This window comes from Ictidomys tridecemlineatus, chromosome 14, assembly GCF_052094955.1.
Source record: "Ictidomys tridecemlineatus isolate mIctTri1 chromosome 14, mIctTri1.hap1, whole genome shotgun sequence".
Classification (NCBI taxonomy): domain Eukaryota; kingdom Metazoa; phylum Chordata; class Mammalia; order Rodentia; family Sciuridae; genus Ictidomys; species Ictidomys tridecemlineatus.
In genome coordinates this window covers 64,727,853-64,742,551 of record NC_135490.1, presented here as the reverse complement: position 1 = coordinate 64,742,551, position 14,699 = coordinate 64,727,853, and the positions used below count along the sequence as shown (strand labels likewise).

At 36.1% G+C, this 14,699-nt stretch overlaps 1 protein-coding gene across 3 annotated transcripts in view; it reads right to left on the bottom strand.

Moving 5' to 3' along the window:
- The window catches only part of Ido2 (indoleamine 2,3-dioxygenase 2), a 54,367-nt gene that overhangs the window by 28,105 nt on the left and 11,563 nt on the right, over positions 1-14,699 (bottom strand). For all 3 annotated transcript variants that reach the window (XM_078031253.1, XM_005341130.5, XM_078031252.1), the window contains exon 2: positions 11,451-11,546. In XM_078031253.1, the coding sequence (XP_077887379.1) occupies positions 11,451-11,546 (96 nt within the window). The remainder of the gene's footprint in view (positions 1-11,450; positions 11,547-14,699) is intronic.

Here is a 14,699-nt window from a genome sequence, read left to right as displayed (position 1 = left end):
TCACCACGCAGGGTACTCTCCATTGACTCCTGGAGTAAAGGGAGGGCCAAGCAATAAAGGTGGCAAGGTCTTTTCATACCTGCTCCCTTCCCAGGCCCATTTCTTCCTTCTCAAAATGGGGATAACAATGGCCTCAATGAGACATTTAAAGGTAGTGTCATTATTAAAAGCATTGTCCCTGGGCTGGGGACATAGTTCAGTTGGTAGAGTGCCTGCCTCTCTTGCATAATGTTCACTGGGTTCAAGCCAGACATTAGGTATCCGTGACAGCCCTGCACCTAACAAATCACCGATTTCTCAATTTTGCCTGGGGCTCCCCTGGCTGTCGTGGCTGATCTCAGCAATCTCTGAGCACTGTCTTTCTGAGCACATCCCCCCTGCTCTCCTCCCCACTTTGTGCACCCCCTACTCTAGACACAGCCCAAGCTAGATCTTGCTGGTGACTCTCTTCCGGCGGGAAGGTCAAGAATGGGATGGCGGGAAAGTTTCCAGCATCTTTCAGCTCTCCAGGCACTGCCAGGCGGGCAGAGCAGAGAGGTTGGTGCCCGCGGCTCTGGAGCATAGGCCTCCTCCTCTGCATCCCTGCTCAGTCCACCAGGGGGCAGTCTCTCATCGCCGGATTAGAATTCTCCAACACTATAGCAAACACCAAGTGCTCTGGGCTGTGGCTGGGGAGCTGATCCTGCGGGCCCTGCTGAGATGCTGCATTTTAGCCGGCACCAGCTAAAAATTGTAACAGTCCTTAGGTTACTTTTAAGGTATTTCTTATAATACGCATACTAAAGTGTCCAAACTGCCCATGCAGGATGGTATGCTGTCTTCCCCCAAATCCAGAGGATAAAACTGAGATTCAAAGACGTTAAAATATTTGCCCAAAGTCACAAGGCCAGGAAAGACCGGGTCAGGTCTGCTGACCACTACAGTCCTACTGTCCATGTCAGCACTGTCTCATGGAAATATGTGAGTCATACGTTTCGTTTGAAAAATGTCAAAACACATTTAAAAAAAAAAAAAGTAAAAAAGAGACAAGTAAAATGAGTTTTCAATTTTATCAAGTGGTTGTATTAAAGATTTATCAACATGTAATCAATATAAAAATAACAAGATATTTTACAGTTGCTCTTTCAAAGCCTTCAAAATCCATTAGTAGCTCCTTAATTTTTACTAGCCACATTTTAGCTGTGGAAATAGTCACAGCTAACCTACGGGACAGCCTTTAGGTAAAGGAATAAGGTTCAGATGAGAAATACTCATCATGATTGGAGACACTTTTTAGGAAACTTCATGCACATACATTCCAGAGTCCCTGGCCTTACCCTCCAAGTATTCAGTTATAAACCAACTAAAAGCCAAACATGGTGGTGCAGGTCTGTAGTCTCCACTTCTGGGGAGACTGAGGCAGGAAGATTGCAAGTTTGAGGCCTACATGGCCAACTTAATAAAACCCTGTCTCAAAAACAACAACAACAAAAATGCTGGGGGCTTTAGCTCAGTGATAAATCACTTGCCTAAAAACAACTAAAGGGATTAAAACAGAAAAAAAAAAGAAAGAAGAAAAACTTATAGGAGAATATTTTATATATTTGTGTATGGAAGTGTGTGTATATGTGATACACAAAGATGAATTAGAGAAACAGTGAGTCATACACCTGTTTCCCTCAATTTAAGGCAATCAGCTTGATTTTCTACTTTTGGTTCATTGTAAGATAGAAAGTATATACTTGGATAAAATAGTTTAGCTTAATTTAATATTGAAACATTTCCCCTTTTGTACCTCACAACAGTGAACTGGCTTATTTCCTGATTTTCTTAGTATTTGTTGTAATCTCCTTTGATAGGAAGGAGGTGGGATTGAAGCCACTTTAAGTACAACATAAGAATCAGCATTTCCATTAGTTGGTTTCAATATCTTTTATTTCACCAGAATTTTGCTCAGCTCAGTGACTACTTCTTTAGTCACATGTTGTTTTGCTGGTGACATTGTAGTATTAAAAGAGCTAGCATTAATCTTTTTTCCTGGCAGGTCTCACTCATCAGCTTGACTAAGCTTCTGGAGAAAAACATTGTCTTTTAAAAATAGTGTTCATATTTTTAAGTTACAAAAGTAATAAAACATTGCTGTAAATAGTATCAAATACAGGTCAATATATCTCAAAAACATACATAATTTATAAGCAGAAATTTCTGCTAGTATCTATATTACTTCTTGGATGTAATCATTAAAAGTTTAATATGTCTTCTATATATGCATCTATCTTTTCAATAATAATTCAATCTTCTTTAATGTATACATCATATAGTCCACATTATATGCTGTTATACACTTTTGTTTTCAGTGACTTATATGGCAAAAAATATGTATGTATAGGCATATACATGTATACATATATACATTGTATACACACATACATTGAAATTTAATAGCTGCAGTTTTCCTCTGTTTAACAGATCCATTTATTAACAGAACTTTAGCATATTTTATCTTTTTATTTTGCTCTTACAATTGTTGCAATAAGCAGATTTGTGCACTCATCTTTGCCCTTTTGAGTATATATCTTTGCAAGATGAATTCATAAAAAGAGTTTCTGGATTGAAGCAATTTAAGATTTTAATGGGTACTTTAAAATTGTTTGCCAGAAAGAGTTGTCTTGAACATGTGTTTGTTCCTCTAGATCATGACTAATACTGTGCTAATGTGTTTGCTTGTTTATTTTAATTCATTGCAACCTGCTAGATAAACACACTTAATTCATTATTTTCACTTGCATATTTGGTTTGTTGATGAGGTCATTTTTCATATTGATTATCAACTTGAATATTTCTTTCTATCTCCTTTGCCCATATTTTCCAGTGATTATTCATCTTATTGATGTGGTGGAACACATTTTCCATATGGATCTTAATATTTGATATAAATGCTATAAATTCCTCCAAGTTTATTGTTTTCTTTTAATAATACTTTGAACATTACCTTAACATTATTTATATTATAGTTGGGCACATTGAAAAGATATTATGAGAGGGTCATTATTAATACCTCTTTCACAGATGAATGAAATATATTGATTGCATTTTATTCCTCAGCCAATTTGTTCTGAATTTTTAATGACTTTGGAAATATGAACACATAATTATTTTTCCCTTATAAGAAGATATTAAAAGTTTATTAATTAGTATAAATTATGGTTTCCATCACAATAGAAAAAAAAGGTGCTCTACCAATTTAACCTTTATCTTCCTTGATAAAATTCAAATAACATTTTGACAGTTTCTGGACTCAGGTTGGCAGAGAGAAGTATGAGTTTTTCCCTTTGGTTTTGTCCTGGTTTTGCCATTCAGGGGCTCAAAGTCAGGGCATCCTGTGGCTCTACCACCTAGCTATATCCCTAGGCCTCAAATTATATGTTATGCTCTACAACCTGGGCTGATAGTGTAGCTCAGTGGCAAAGTGCTAACCTAGAATGCATGAGGCCCTGGGTTGGATTCCCAGCATCACAGAAAACAAACAAAAACAGTTGAGGAGCTTCTCAGAAATAATGAACATTCCTTCAGAATCTACAACTTGACTCAGGCCAATTTGTTTGAACAGTGTCTCTCCACTGAACATTCTGAAGTTCATCTCATAGCTGTTTACTTATTAGAAGTATTTTGTGAATTCGTATGAATTGAATGCATGTGATATCTGTTTACAGCTTAATGAATACATATAGGCACTTACTTACCTTTCACTCAACTTAAGAAACAGAGCTTGATCAAACCTTCAGAGCCCTAATTGTATTACCTAATACCCTGCCTGTCCCTCAAAAGCATCTATTTTGTGAATTTTTTATTCCCTTGCTATTTATAGGTCATGTAAAAATGCATATGACCACTCTACCTTGTGTTGTTTAGTTGGAACGATTATGAACTTAACAGAATAGCATCATACTTAATGTATGCTGTGATTTACTCTTCTTATTCAACACTGTGGTTTTGATATTCATCAGCCTTTACAGCCTGCAGCTGCACCTCATTCACTTTCAGAACTATTGCATATATTTTGCTATGATTAATTATACTTTTTCACCTCTCAGGGCACACTCCTGCCTAAGCACTAAGAAATGATTTTTTGTTTTTGTTTTTTTTTTTTTTTTCGTTTTCTTTTAGCCTTGTTTAATGATAGTGGGTTTATAAAAAAAAAATCCCAATTATACATCTTGCTAGGGAATTCTTTAAAAATATCCCCTATATTTCCTTCTTAAAATTTGACTACCTTTGTCTTTTATATTTAAGTTCTTCAAACATCTTGAAAGAATTTTATTTTCATTTGTGGTGAAAGAAGAGATGAAACTTAGTTTGCTCTATGCATGCAGCGTGTATGGACTATAGGCCATGCTGCTATAAGAAAGTACCCTATTCTATATTGCTCTATAATTTCACCTCTGCCACATATCATGTTTCAATATATACATGGATCTATATGTAGGTTTTCTAATAATTTTTTAGTTCTTTCTGTTTACTGCTGCCTCATACCGTCTGATGTCAATTGCTTGAGTAGTAAAGTATGTCATAACAACTGGCAAGGCAAATTGTTTTACTTTCCTGTTAAATATACATTATTTATGGTTGATTTGCTTCATAATACAGAATAGCAAATGGACATAAATATAGTATAAACTTACACAACTCTCACATGACTATGTCTTGAATTTTGTTAAAAAGAATTTTGAAATTTTAGCTTTTTCATATTAACGTAGCCTGGTTACAAGGATGCATATATACACACACATGCCTGCACACATTGTTACAGAAATTCCTTTATAGTTATATTATCAATGATTGTTTAGAATCAGTCATAAAATTTTAAAATTTCATTTAGCAATGTTTCTGAAATACTCATATTTTCCTCTCTAATTCCTTTATATTGGTTTGTAATTTTTTTGATTGGAACAAATGCTTGAATGGCTGGTACACTTTCTTACTTCTTGATTTGAGTGATTACTTGTTATCTTTTGTCCTCACAGATGATCAATACACTAAATACACTTTTTTCTTCAAACTTTATAAATATTCCTAAATTATATTTTGTAAAATTGTAGTCGTCACCATTGTTGTTGTTGTAGAAGGACACAATACCTTTGTTTTATTTAGTTATTTTTATGTGGTGCTGAGGATGGAACCCAGTGCCTCATGTGTGCCAGATAAGTGCTCCACCACGAGCCACACTCCCAGACCCATAAATTATCTTTTTAAGATATACCAGTATATATATATATATATATATATATATATATATGTGTGTGTGTGTGTGTGTGTGTGTGTGTGTGTGTGTGTGTGTGTACACTAATTTTGAGTTACAATGAAAGTGAATACTAGTTTATTTACATGTTCAAATTGTTCCAGCCTGGCCATTGGCAGCTCTTTAAGTTTGGCTCCTGAGTTTCACTTGATTTTTTTATAACAATTCTTTTTGAGCAGTGCCTTACTCTCTGGAAAGATGTTCTAGGGTGCTCTTGTATTTTCTCTGACCCAGGTGCATAATCAGGGAGCCCTGGTTCTTGTTGTCAAAAAGAGTAAAAGAGTATTTCTCTGAGTGATGGGTTTGTTCATTACTCCTGGTACCATGTAGAATAAAGAATTTTGTCATCCCTACTTTCACATCCTCTCAGTGGACAGAGCTAGGAAAAGTGTGTGTGTGTGTGTGTGTGTGTGTGTGTGTGATATACTTATTATCTATTTACTGATTTATTTTGGGGGTACTGAGGATTGAATTCAGGGGCACCCGACCACTACCCACATCCCCAGCCCTATTTTGCATTTTATTTAGAGACAGGGTCTAAGTGAGTTGATTAATGCTTGGCTTTTGCCGAGGCTGGCTTTGTACTCACCTCCTGCCTCAGCCTCCTGAGCCACTAGCATTACAGGTATGAGCCAATACACCTGGCTTAGTATCAATTTATTGATGTGTATGTATCCACCTACCCATATATGTTCATAAAGATACACACACACACGTCTATACATATATATTAAGCTGAACATAACTTTATACTGATGTCTCCAACTCTATTCCAGTACCACAAATTATTTCTAGCTTCCCTCTCTTCTTGTTAATCTGTAACTTTCCTCTCTCACAGGGAAATATCATCCACAATCCAAATACTTATTTGCTCAACCCAAGTACAAGTAAAGCAAGTTTAGACTGTATCTAATGAAAAACAGATTATCCCCTAGAGTATGGATTGTGTATAGTTCATTTTTTCTTTAGCCTTGCTAATAATATTAGTCGAATATTATTTTCCAAGGTAATTTAGGACAACTCCCATTTTTCCCTCCCTCTTTATTGAGATTCTGCCCTAAATCTGTAGTCCAGTTAGATTCATTCATCACAGTGTGCATTGCATCCTGGGACCTCCCAATATTCTGGTTTACTTTTTAAAATTTTACGCATGTGACTGTCCATTCTTTATGTTGTACAATTCCATGAGTTTCTCACTGTGGAGTGTCATGTGCCCACTACTGGGTACCATGAAGAACAAAGAATTTCGTCATCCTAAAAGTCCCCGTGTGCATCCCTGTTGGAGTCAAGTACTCTGTCCTCACCAAACCCTAGTAACCCTTGATTTTGTGCTTATAGTTTTGGCTTTTCTAGAATGTAAAGAAGGGAATCATACAATATGTACTTTCAGGGTCTGACAACTTTCATTTAGTTGAGTATATTTAATGTTCATTCAGGCTGCTGCACAAATCAATAGTTCATTTATTTTTATCACTAAATAGTATTTGGCCATATATTTCACTACATAGAAAGGCTTTAACTCAGTTTATCCACTCTTCTGTTAGGGATATGTTGGTTGCTTCAAAGTCTTTTTAGGTAATTATGAATGAAGTTTCACATACAGCTTTCCTGTGAATATAAAATTTCAATTTCAATGGATACATACTTAGGAATACTATTGCTGATTTGTATGCTAAGTCTATTGAACTTTACAAGAATTTGTGAAGCTATCTTTCAAAGTGGCTTTGAAATTTGCATTCTCATCAACAATGAATGAAAGTTCATATTGTTACATACGGACATTTAAAAAATTATTTTTATGTATAAAAAACTCAATAGTATATAGTTAGTCCAGTTTAGTGATGAGTTCTTTAGACTTTGCCTTTTCCAGCTTGGAACACAAGCCACACAGTTTTGACCCAATGTGTTGCCTCCCCAGTAACCATGAAGGTCATCATGTGTCATTGTAATTGGTCCTGATAGCTTCCACTAGTTTAGGCAGAGCACACTTGCCGTCCAGTTAAACAGCCTTATGGTGACAGTGTTGTGCATATTCCTGATCTTCTGTGGGCTAGATGCCCCAGTCTGGCTCTCCCATTGGTTGATTCAGTAGGGAACTCCCATTTTATAATATCAGGCAGAAAAGAAGAAAACCATTCTGACAGGACCTACTTCATGTGCAATCACCAGAAGCTGAGACTTCTTAATCTCCACAAGGTGATGACATCATATATAAAGGACAGGTGGTCTCTTAGTAGAGATAACTTCTTTGCCAACAGTTTTCTTTATAGCTAGGGTCAACAGTTCTGGCTTCTTTTCTTGCCTTGTCTCTTACCTGGTCTATACTTAAAAGTCCAGTTTGATAGTGGGTAGCTTTTGGCAATTCAAACCTGGGTAGATGAAGTGTTTAATTGTAGAAGGCACTATTAACGTGCAGGCAAGGTCCCTTTGGGGCTGAGTGTACCATGCTATGACCCAAATCTGAAGACTTTTCTCAAAGAGGATTTACCACCTTCTTGGTCTCTTGCTCCTTCACAATGTTAGGGCCCTGGACCAGTTTCTTCCCTGGATCTTCTTTCCTTTGGCATACCGACTCACTGTAGCCCTCTCCAGCATTTGGTTTGGCTGAATATGTGTATATATATATATACACACACATATATACATATATATATATATGTACATATATATATACATTTAATTTTAGCAAAATAAGTATTCAATTACAATTTAATATGTGAGGATATAGATAAATATTTCTATATGGTTTCTCTAAAACTAAATTACTTTCATTTTTATTTTTCCTTAAGAAGTTGAAGAATTTTCTTATTAGGCAAAAAAATTTGAAAGTTCACCAGGGTATTTGTAAGTATCTCTCACTCAACCTCTCATATTTTTTTTCTTATATAAAAACTCAAATATTTCATAAGATCTGAAATGTTGGAAGTTCTGCTTTTCCCATACCCATAATAATCTGTAATGCAATCCCATGTAATATTCTATTACATAACAGTTTAGATCATTTACATTTCTTTTTTGTCCACATATGTATATATGCTCATGCTTCCGATAGTTTCTGTTTCTTTGATTCTTGCTATATGCTTTATGAAAAATTTCAGGGGAATTCTTAAACCTCATTTTTTTAAAGTCAATATTTCACTGAATTTATTGGATTTGAGCATTTTGTATATTTGTTTCTTTGCTTTCTGATAGTTCCTTTCACATATCAACCTTCAATTAATAGTGAAGACAATATACTACACACTAATTAGAATTTTTAAAATATCAATCTCATCTTTGGTTATTTTTTGGAAGCCATTGGCTTTGCACGTCCTGTAGACCACTGTCGCTTTCTATTACTCATGATTTCTACATTGTTTGATAACTTTTGGTTTATCTATTTATGTTCACAAGAGAAGGCCAGTTTTATCAAGATTAAAAACTAATAAAGCTTCCCTTATTGTATTTGCAGAATACTACTGAGTTTCTTGTATAACTCCATGTGAACATATCGTCTTAGGAAATGTGGGAGGATGAGACTCATCTCAATTTGACTTTCTTCCCTGTATAGGCAATCTGTTTTCTTCTCCAAAAAAGGGTATAGGATCTCCTCCTCGGTATCTAGAATTTTGCTATCATATGTCCACTGCTCTCACCGTCCACCTCCTCTTGGTACCACCTCTTCTTTTGAGAGCAGTGACCTTTATAATCCTGTATTCTTTCTGCCTTTCAAGGACCTCACACTTATACTCACTTATTATATTGTAATCTGTACCAAGTAAGAGATTTCAGAGGACAAGTATTTTCATCCACATCTCCATATGAGGTTTTAGAAATGATCATATTATCTCCTTGGAAATGATTTCCAACTGATTAAGTCTCAGCCTTCAGCCTTTGGTAGTGAAGTCTTTTCTGAGTGGTTTTGTGTTGTTGGACGTTTTATAAGTAAAAAGAAGCAGAGAAAGAAGTTAAGAAGGTTGTCTTAGTTTCCTACAGCTACCCTGACAAATTATAGCAAAATGAGTGGCTTAAAACAATAGTTACTCTCTCACAGTTAAGGAAGATAAAAGTTTAAAATTAAGATATCAACAGGGTTGATTTGTTCTGGAGTCTTAGAAGGAGACTTCCCGTGTGTTTCTCCTAACTTCTCGTGGCTGCCCATAATCCTCAGTATATTTTAGATTGCTGCATCTCTCCCATATCTGTGTTAATCTTCTCTCTCTCTCTCTCTCTCTCTCTCTCTCTCTCTCTCTCTCTCTCTCTTAATTTATCTCTCTCTCTGTCTCTTTTTGAGACAGGGTCTTGCTAAGTTGCTTAGAGACTCGCTAAATTACTGAGGTTGGCTTAGAACTTTTGATCCTCCTGCCCCACCTCCCAAACTGCTGGGATGACAGGCATGCAACACTGCACGGTCTTCTCTTGATGGATTCCCCTGCATCCTTTTGTCTCTGGGTCCAATTTTTCCTCTTCTTATGTGGACTCCAGTAATATCGGGTTTAGAGAGTATGGAATTCCAGTACGAACGAATTCATTCCATCTGCAAAGATGCTCTTTCTACAAGACCATTTCCAAAATTTTACGGGAACATTTCGGTGGGCACAACATCTTTATTTTATTTTTATGTGATGCCGAGGATCAAACTCGCGCCCCGCTCATGCCCGGCAAGTGCACTACCGCTTTAGCCACATCCCCAGCCCCCTTCCCTTTAATAATGTTGGGTTAATCAAGTAAAACTTTAGGGAAGTCTGGTACAAGAGTCTACATACTTCACAAAATGAATTCCATTCTTCCCTCCTTCCAACTGTCCAGGGTTACCCCATGCTTGTTTCTCTACTTTTCTGGCCCATGATTGACTTAATGTGATTTAAAACTCCTTAAAGTTTTTGTTCCATCACCTATAATCTCCTCTCTTTTCCTGCCCCTAGAGATATTTTTTTTCTTCTTTCTTCTTTCTGTATTTCTTTGGTCATGCCCATGAAACTTTTTACACAAATGGCAAAGAATTTTCAAGGGTTACTTTTAATATCTTCACAGACATTGAAGACAATCTCTTATTATATGTTTCTAATCTTGTGCTTTTCACAGAACAGACATTCAAGGGATATTTTTTATTTCTTTATTTTTCTACATTTTATTGGTGCATTACAGTTGAACCTCAAGGAGTATTTTTAAATGAGTGTGTAATTACAGATACTAAATATGATTCCATCAGGAAATAGAGCTCTGAAGAGTAGAAAAATCTTTCTTGTGCCTCTGAAATCATGTAGCATGATTATGATGGATGGAGAAGAAGAGAAGGAAATATCAAAGATATATTAAGCTCTGGAAGTCCCCTTCAAAACCATTTAGTTATCACAGCAATACTATGAGACTAAAATTTCTCCCATTTTCTTTAAGAAGGAAGTAAATTTTCGAAGTCAATATATTTTCACCAGGTCCATGTGCTACCTGAGTGATAGAACCAAGATTAAATCCAGGTATTTCTGGAAGTCTATGGCTTTCCTATTATACCCTCTTATTATTCCTTGTGAGGTCATTTTGGTTTTCCTTGGAATTTTCTTGGTTCCTTACACACTCTTGAGAAAAAAAATGTTCATTTTGTCACATATTACTCATCATATACATAACTCTATGTAAATACTTATGTGATATGTGCAGATAATTATTTCTGCATCATCCAAGGCTAATCCTGACTTTAGAATTCAGAAATTCTTGTATTCAAGTATTCTGTGAGACCCAAGATAAAATCAGCCCAGATTCACTCAGAGGCAGCAGAGCACTTATCATGTGACTTGGAATGGGGCCTCTGAGGATGTCCACACCTATCCTCTCAGAGTCACACATTTTTCATGAACTTGCATTCAACTCCCAGCCAGATTCTTCTTTAACAAACATTTGGCTGGTGTTTGCTACATTCCGGGTATTGTCTGTATGGGTTCTGGAAGCTTTAGGGAAAGTCATGATCAGGAAGGAGTCACCCTATTTTTTAGGAAGGATGCCCTATTTTTTAGGAAGGATGAGATCTTTATATTGTCATGGTAATACGCCATGACAATGGCAATGACCATTCTCTGGGTCAACTGCCTCACTTCAACTGTCTCACCTCCACAAGACTGAAATATAAAAGTGGCATGAAGATGGAAGCAAGATGGTAAGAAGGGGATAAAGAGATGAAAAAGAAAAAAGTAAATACCTTGTTGACGTGAGCTCGAAGCTGGTGACTTTCAATCAAGTGAGGAAGATTTCTGGCAATTTCCATCCAAGGCCTATAATGATCTGGAAGTTCTCTCTGCATTTAAAATAAAAAATAAAAAATCTCAATATTTTAGAGCTCCCTGGGACACAGCTTCAGAGAGTAATTACTTTCAGATTTCAATCTTTGGGTGAATTCAAGTCAATTCAGTTCAACAAAGTGAGAATTTTCTATCTTTTAGGCCTTGTGCTAGACACTGAAGAAACCTAGCTGGCTAAAATATAATTCTTGTCCTTATATGGTCTAGTAAAGGAGAAAAAAATGTAATCAGATGGATCCAATGAAGTATAATATGTTCAATTTCTAATGTGTGTGTACGTTAGCTTACCGATTTGCAAAGAAGTGAAACTGGTTAATTTTGTCAGCTGTTGTGGAGAATTAAAAGAAAATGTTCATAGAAATGTGAAAGTTAACCCAGTTTTGGAGTCTGAAGGTGACTTTTCCAGGTAGAAATTTGAAAGAAATAAAGTAGTAAAGGTAGATGGGATAGCAGATAAACAAACATAAGCTTCTTGGGACTCCAAATTAATCAATGTTGCTAGATTGCAAAGCTCAAGAGAAAAGATTACTAGAAGATGAATCTAGAAATTTAGATAAAATGTGATTTACACAAATTGAGAGTTTTCCCTTTATGTAAGAGTTGGATACGGTCTTGTCATGAGAGATGAGATGTCTCCAGAGAAAGGTCCAAGGAGTTCCTAGAGAGAAGGAGCAACTCAACCTTGGCTTATGGGATGGAAAAGAATTTCAGCATGTGGAAGTCAGAGGTACAGGCAAAGGTTTATTTAGGAAATTAGGTACACATTCAAGGGAGAATGAGGACAATCTTCAGAAAGAGACATCTTTTGGGGTAAAGCAAGGAATACAGACTCAAGGGAGAATTCTGGTCATCTCAAGAGTGAAAGGTGCATTTTTTAGGTCCCCAGATTTTCTTTTAAAGTAAACTTGGTGCAGGGTGGGTCTGGAAATGTATGTGGAAATGATCTGATGAGTTTCAGGATCCTGGAAATAAGATGTTCTTCATTATCTGACCAAACAATAGTGCTACAAAGTCCCTGGATTACAGAACAGCCAAGGCAATCCTTGGTGAGAAAAGTAAAGCAGAAGGCATCACAATCCCAAAATTGCACCTCAGAATGGCATTGGCACCAAAACAGACACGAAGATCAATGGAACTGAAAAGAAATACAGAGACAAACCCACATAAATCTATTATCTCATACTAGACAAAGGTGCCATAAACATACATTGTAGAAAACATAGCCTGTTCAATAAATGGTGCTGAGAAAATGAGAAATCTTTATGTAGCAGAATTAATTTAAACACCTGTCTCTCACCCTGTGCAAAATTCAAAGTGGACCAAAGGCCTAGGCATTAGACCAGAGACACCACCTCGACTAGAAGAATATGTAGGCCGAATTCTCCATCATGTTGGCTCAGAAACCAACTTCTTCAACAAGACTCCTAAAGCTCAAGAAGTAAAATGAAAGATCAATAAATGGAATGGTATCAAAGTAAAACCATTCCTCATAGCAAAGAAAACAATTAAGAAAAAATATGGGAGAAATATGGGAGAAAATCTTTGCCATCCACACCTCAGACAGAGCATTAATCTCCAGAATTATGAAAAGAACTTAAAACACACACACACACACACACACACATACACATATAACCTAATCAATAAATGGACAATAGAAATGGACAGATACTTCACAGAAGAAGAAATACGAATGGTAAACAAATAGACAAAAAAAATGTTCACCATCTCTAGCAACTAGAAACATGCAATGTAAAAAGTACACTGAGATTCCATCAGAATGGCAATCATCAAGAATACAAGTAACAATAAATGTTGGTGAGGATGTGGGAGGAAAGGGTTCACTTATACATTTCTGTGGGTCTATAAATTGGTGCAACCATTTTGGAAAGCTGTATGGAAATTCCTTAGAAAATTTGGAATGGAACCACTATTTGACCTAGTTTTTCCACTCCTTAGAATATACCCAAAGAACTTAAAATTAGCATACTACAGTGACACAGTCACATCAATATTTATAGCAGCTCAATTCTAATATTCTAATAATAGCTAAGCTAATGGATAAAGAAAATATGGGAGATATATACACACTTAAACATTACTAAGCCAAAGAAAAGAATGACTTTATGACTCTTGCTGGTAAATGGATGGACCTGGAGACTATCAAAGTAAGTGAAATAAGCCAATCCCCCCAAATTAAAGGGTCAAATGTTCTCTCTAATATGCAGATGCTAGCACACAACCAGGGGTGGAGAGGGAAAGAATAGAAGTTCAGTGGATTAAACAAAGATGAATGATGGGGAGAGAGAGAGGGATAAGACTAGGAAAGATGGTAGAATGAATTGGACATAACTATGTTCATATATGAATATACCACCAGTGAAACTCCACATTATGTACAACCAAAAGAATGGGATCTTGATTAGAATAAGGTATACTCCATGTATGTATAGTATGTCAAAATATACTCTACTGTCATGTATATCTAAAAAGAAAAAAAAAACAAAGTCCCCTGGTCCCCTGAACTATGAGTTTCTCAAAATATCATCTCTCTCTGCTTTATCTCTTGAGTGGTTAGTAAATAGTGCACAGGTAGATTTGCCGATTTCCCAGGAATTCGGAAGTCACGAGCTTGCCAGAGAGACTGGTTTAGGGAGTGACAGGCCTAAAACAGTATGTAAAACTTCTGAATTACAATTTTCTTTCTTTTCTTTATATACCCTTCCCATTAATTTTTCTATTTCTTCTATCTTACCTCAGTGTGATTTTAATTTTAGAAAGGTGATTTTATTTGTAGGATTTTACCATGAGAGGTCAGATTAGGAAGACCTTGAAATATTCTTCCATGATTACACTTAGATAAGGGCAGTGAATTTGAAAAAGAAAGAGCATGTATCCAAGATATATTTGGAAAATAATATTAAAATGATGTTATGAATACATTTGGGGGTAGAAACTTCAGGCAAGAAGATCACTAGTCCAAACAGTACCATTCCTATTGTCATTGGTTTACTCAGTAGCCCCATGTAGAATTTATTGTACCCAACTCTAATCCAAAGAGATGACAAACTCTTCTCTTTTTATGAATCGATTTTTATGGGAGGTTCTACTTTCAGACACATTTTCTTGTGTACATTTCATCTCTGGCT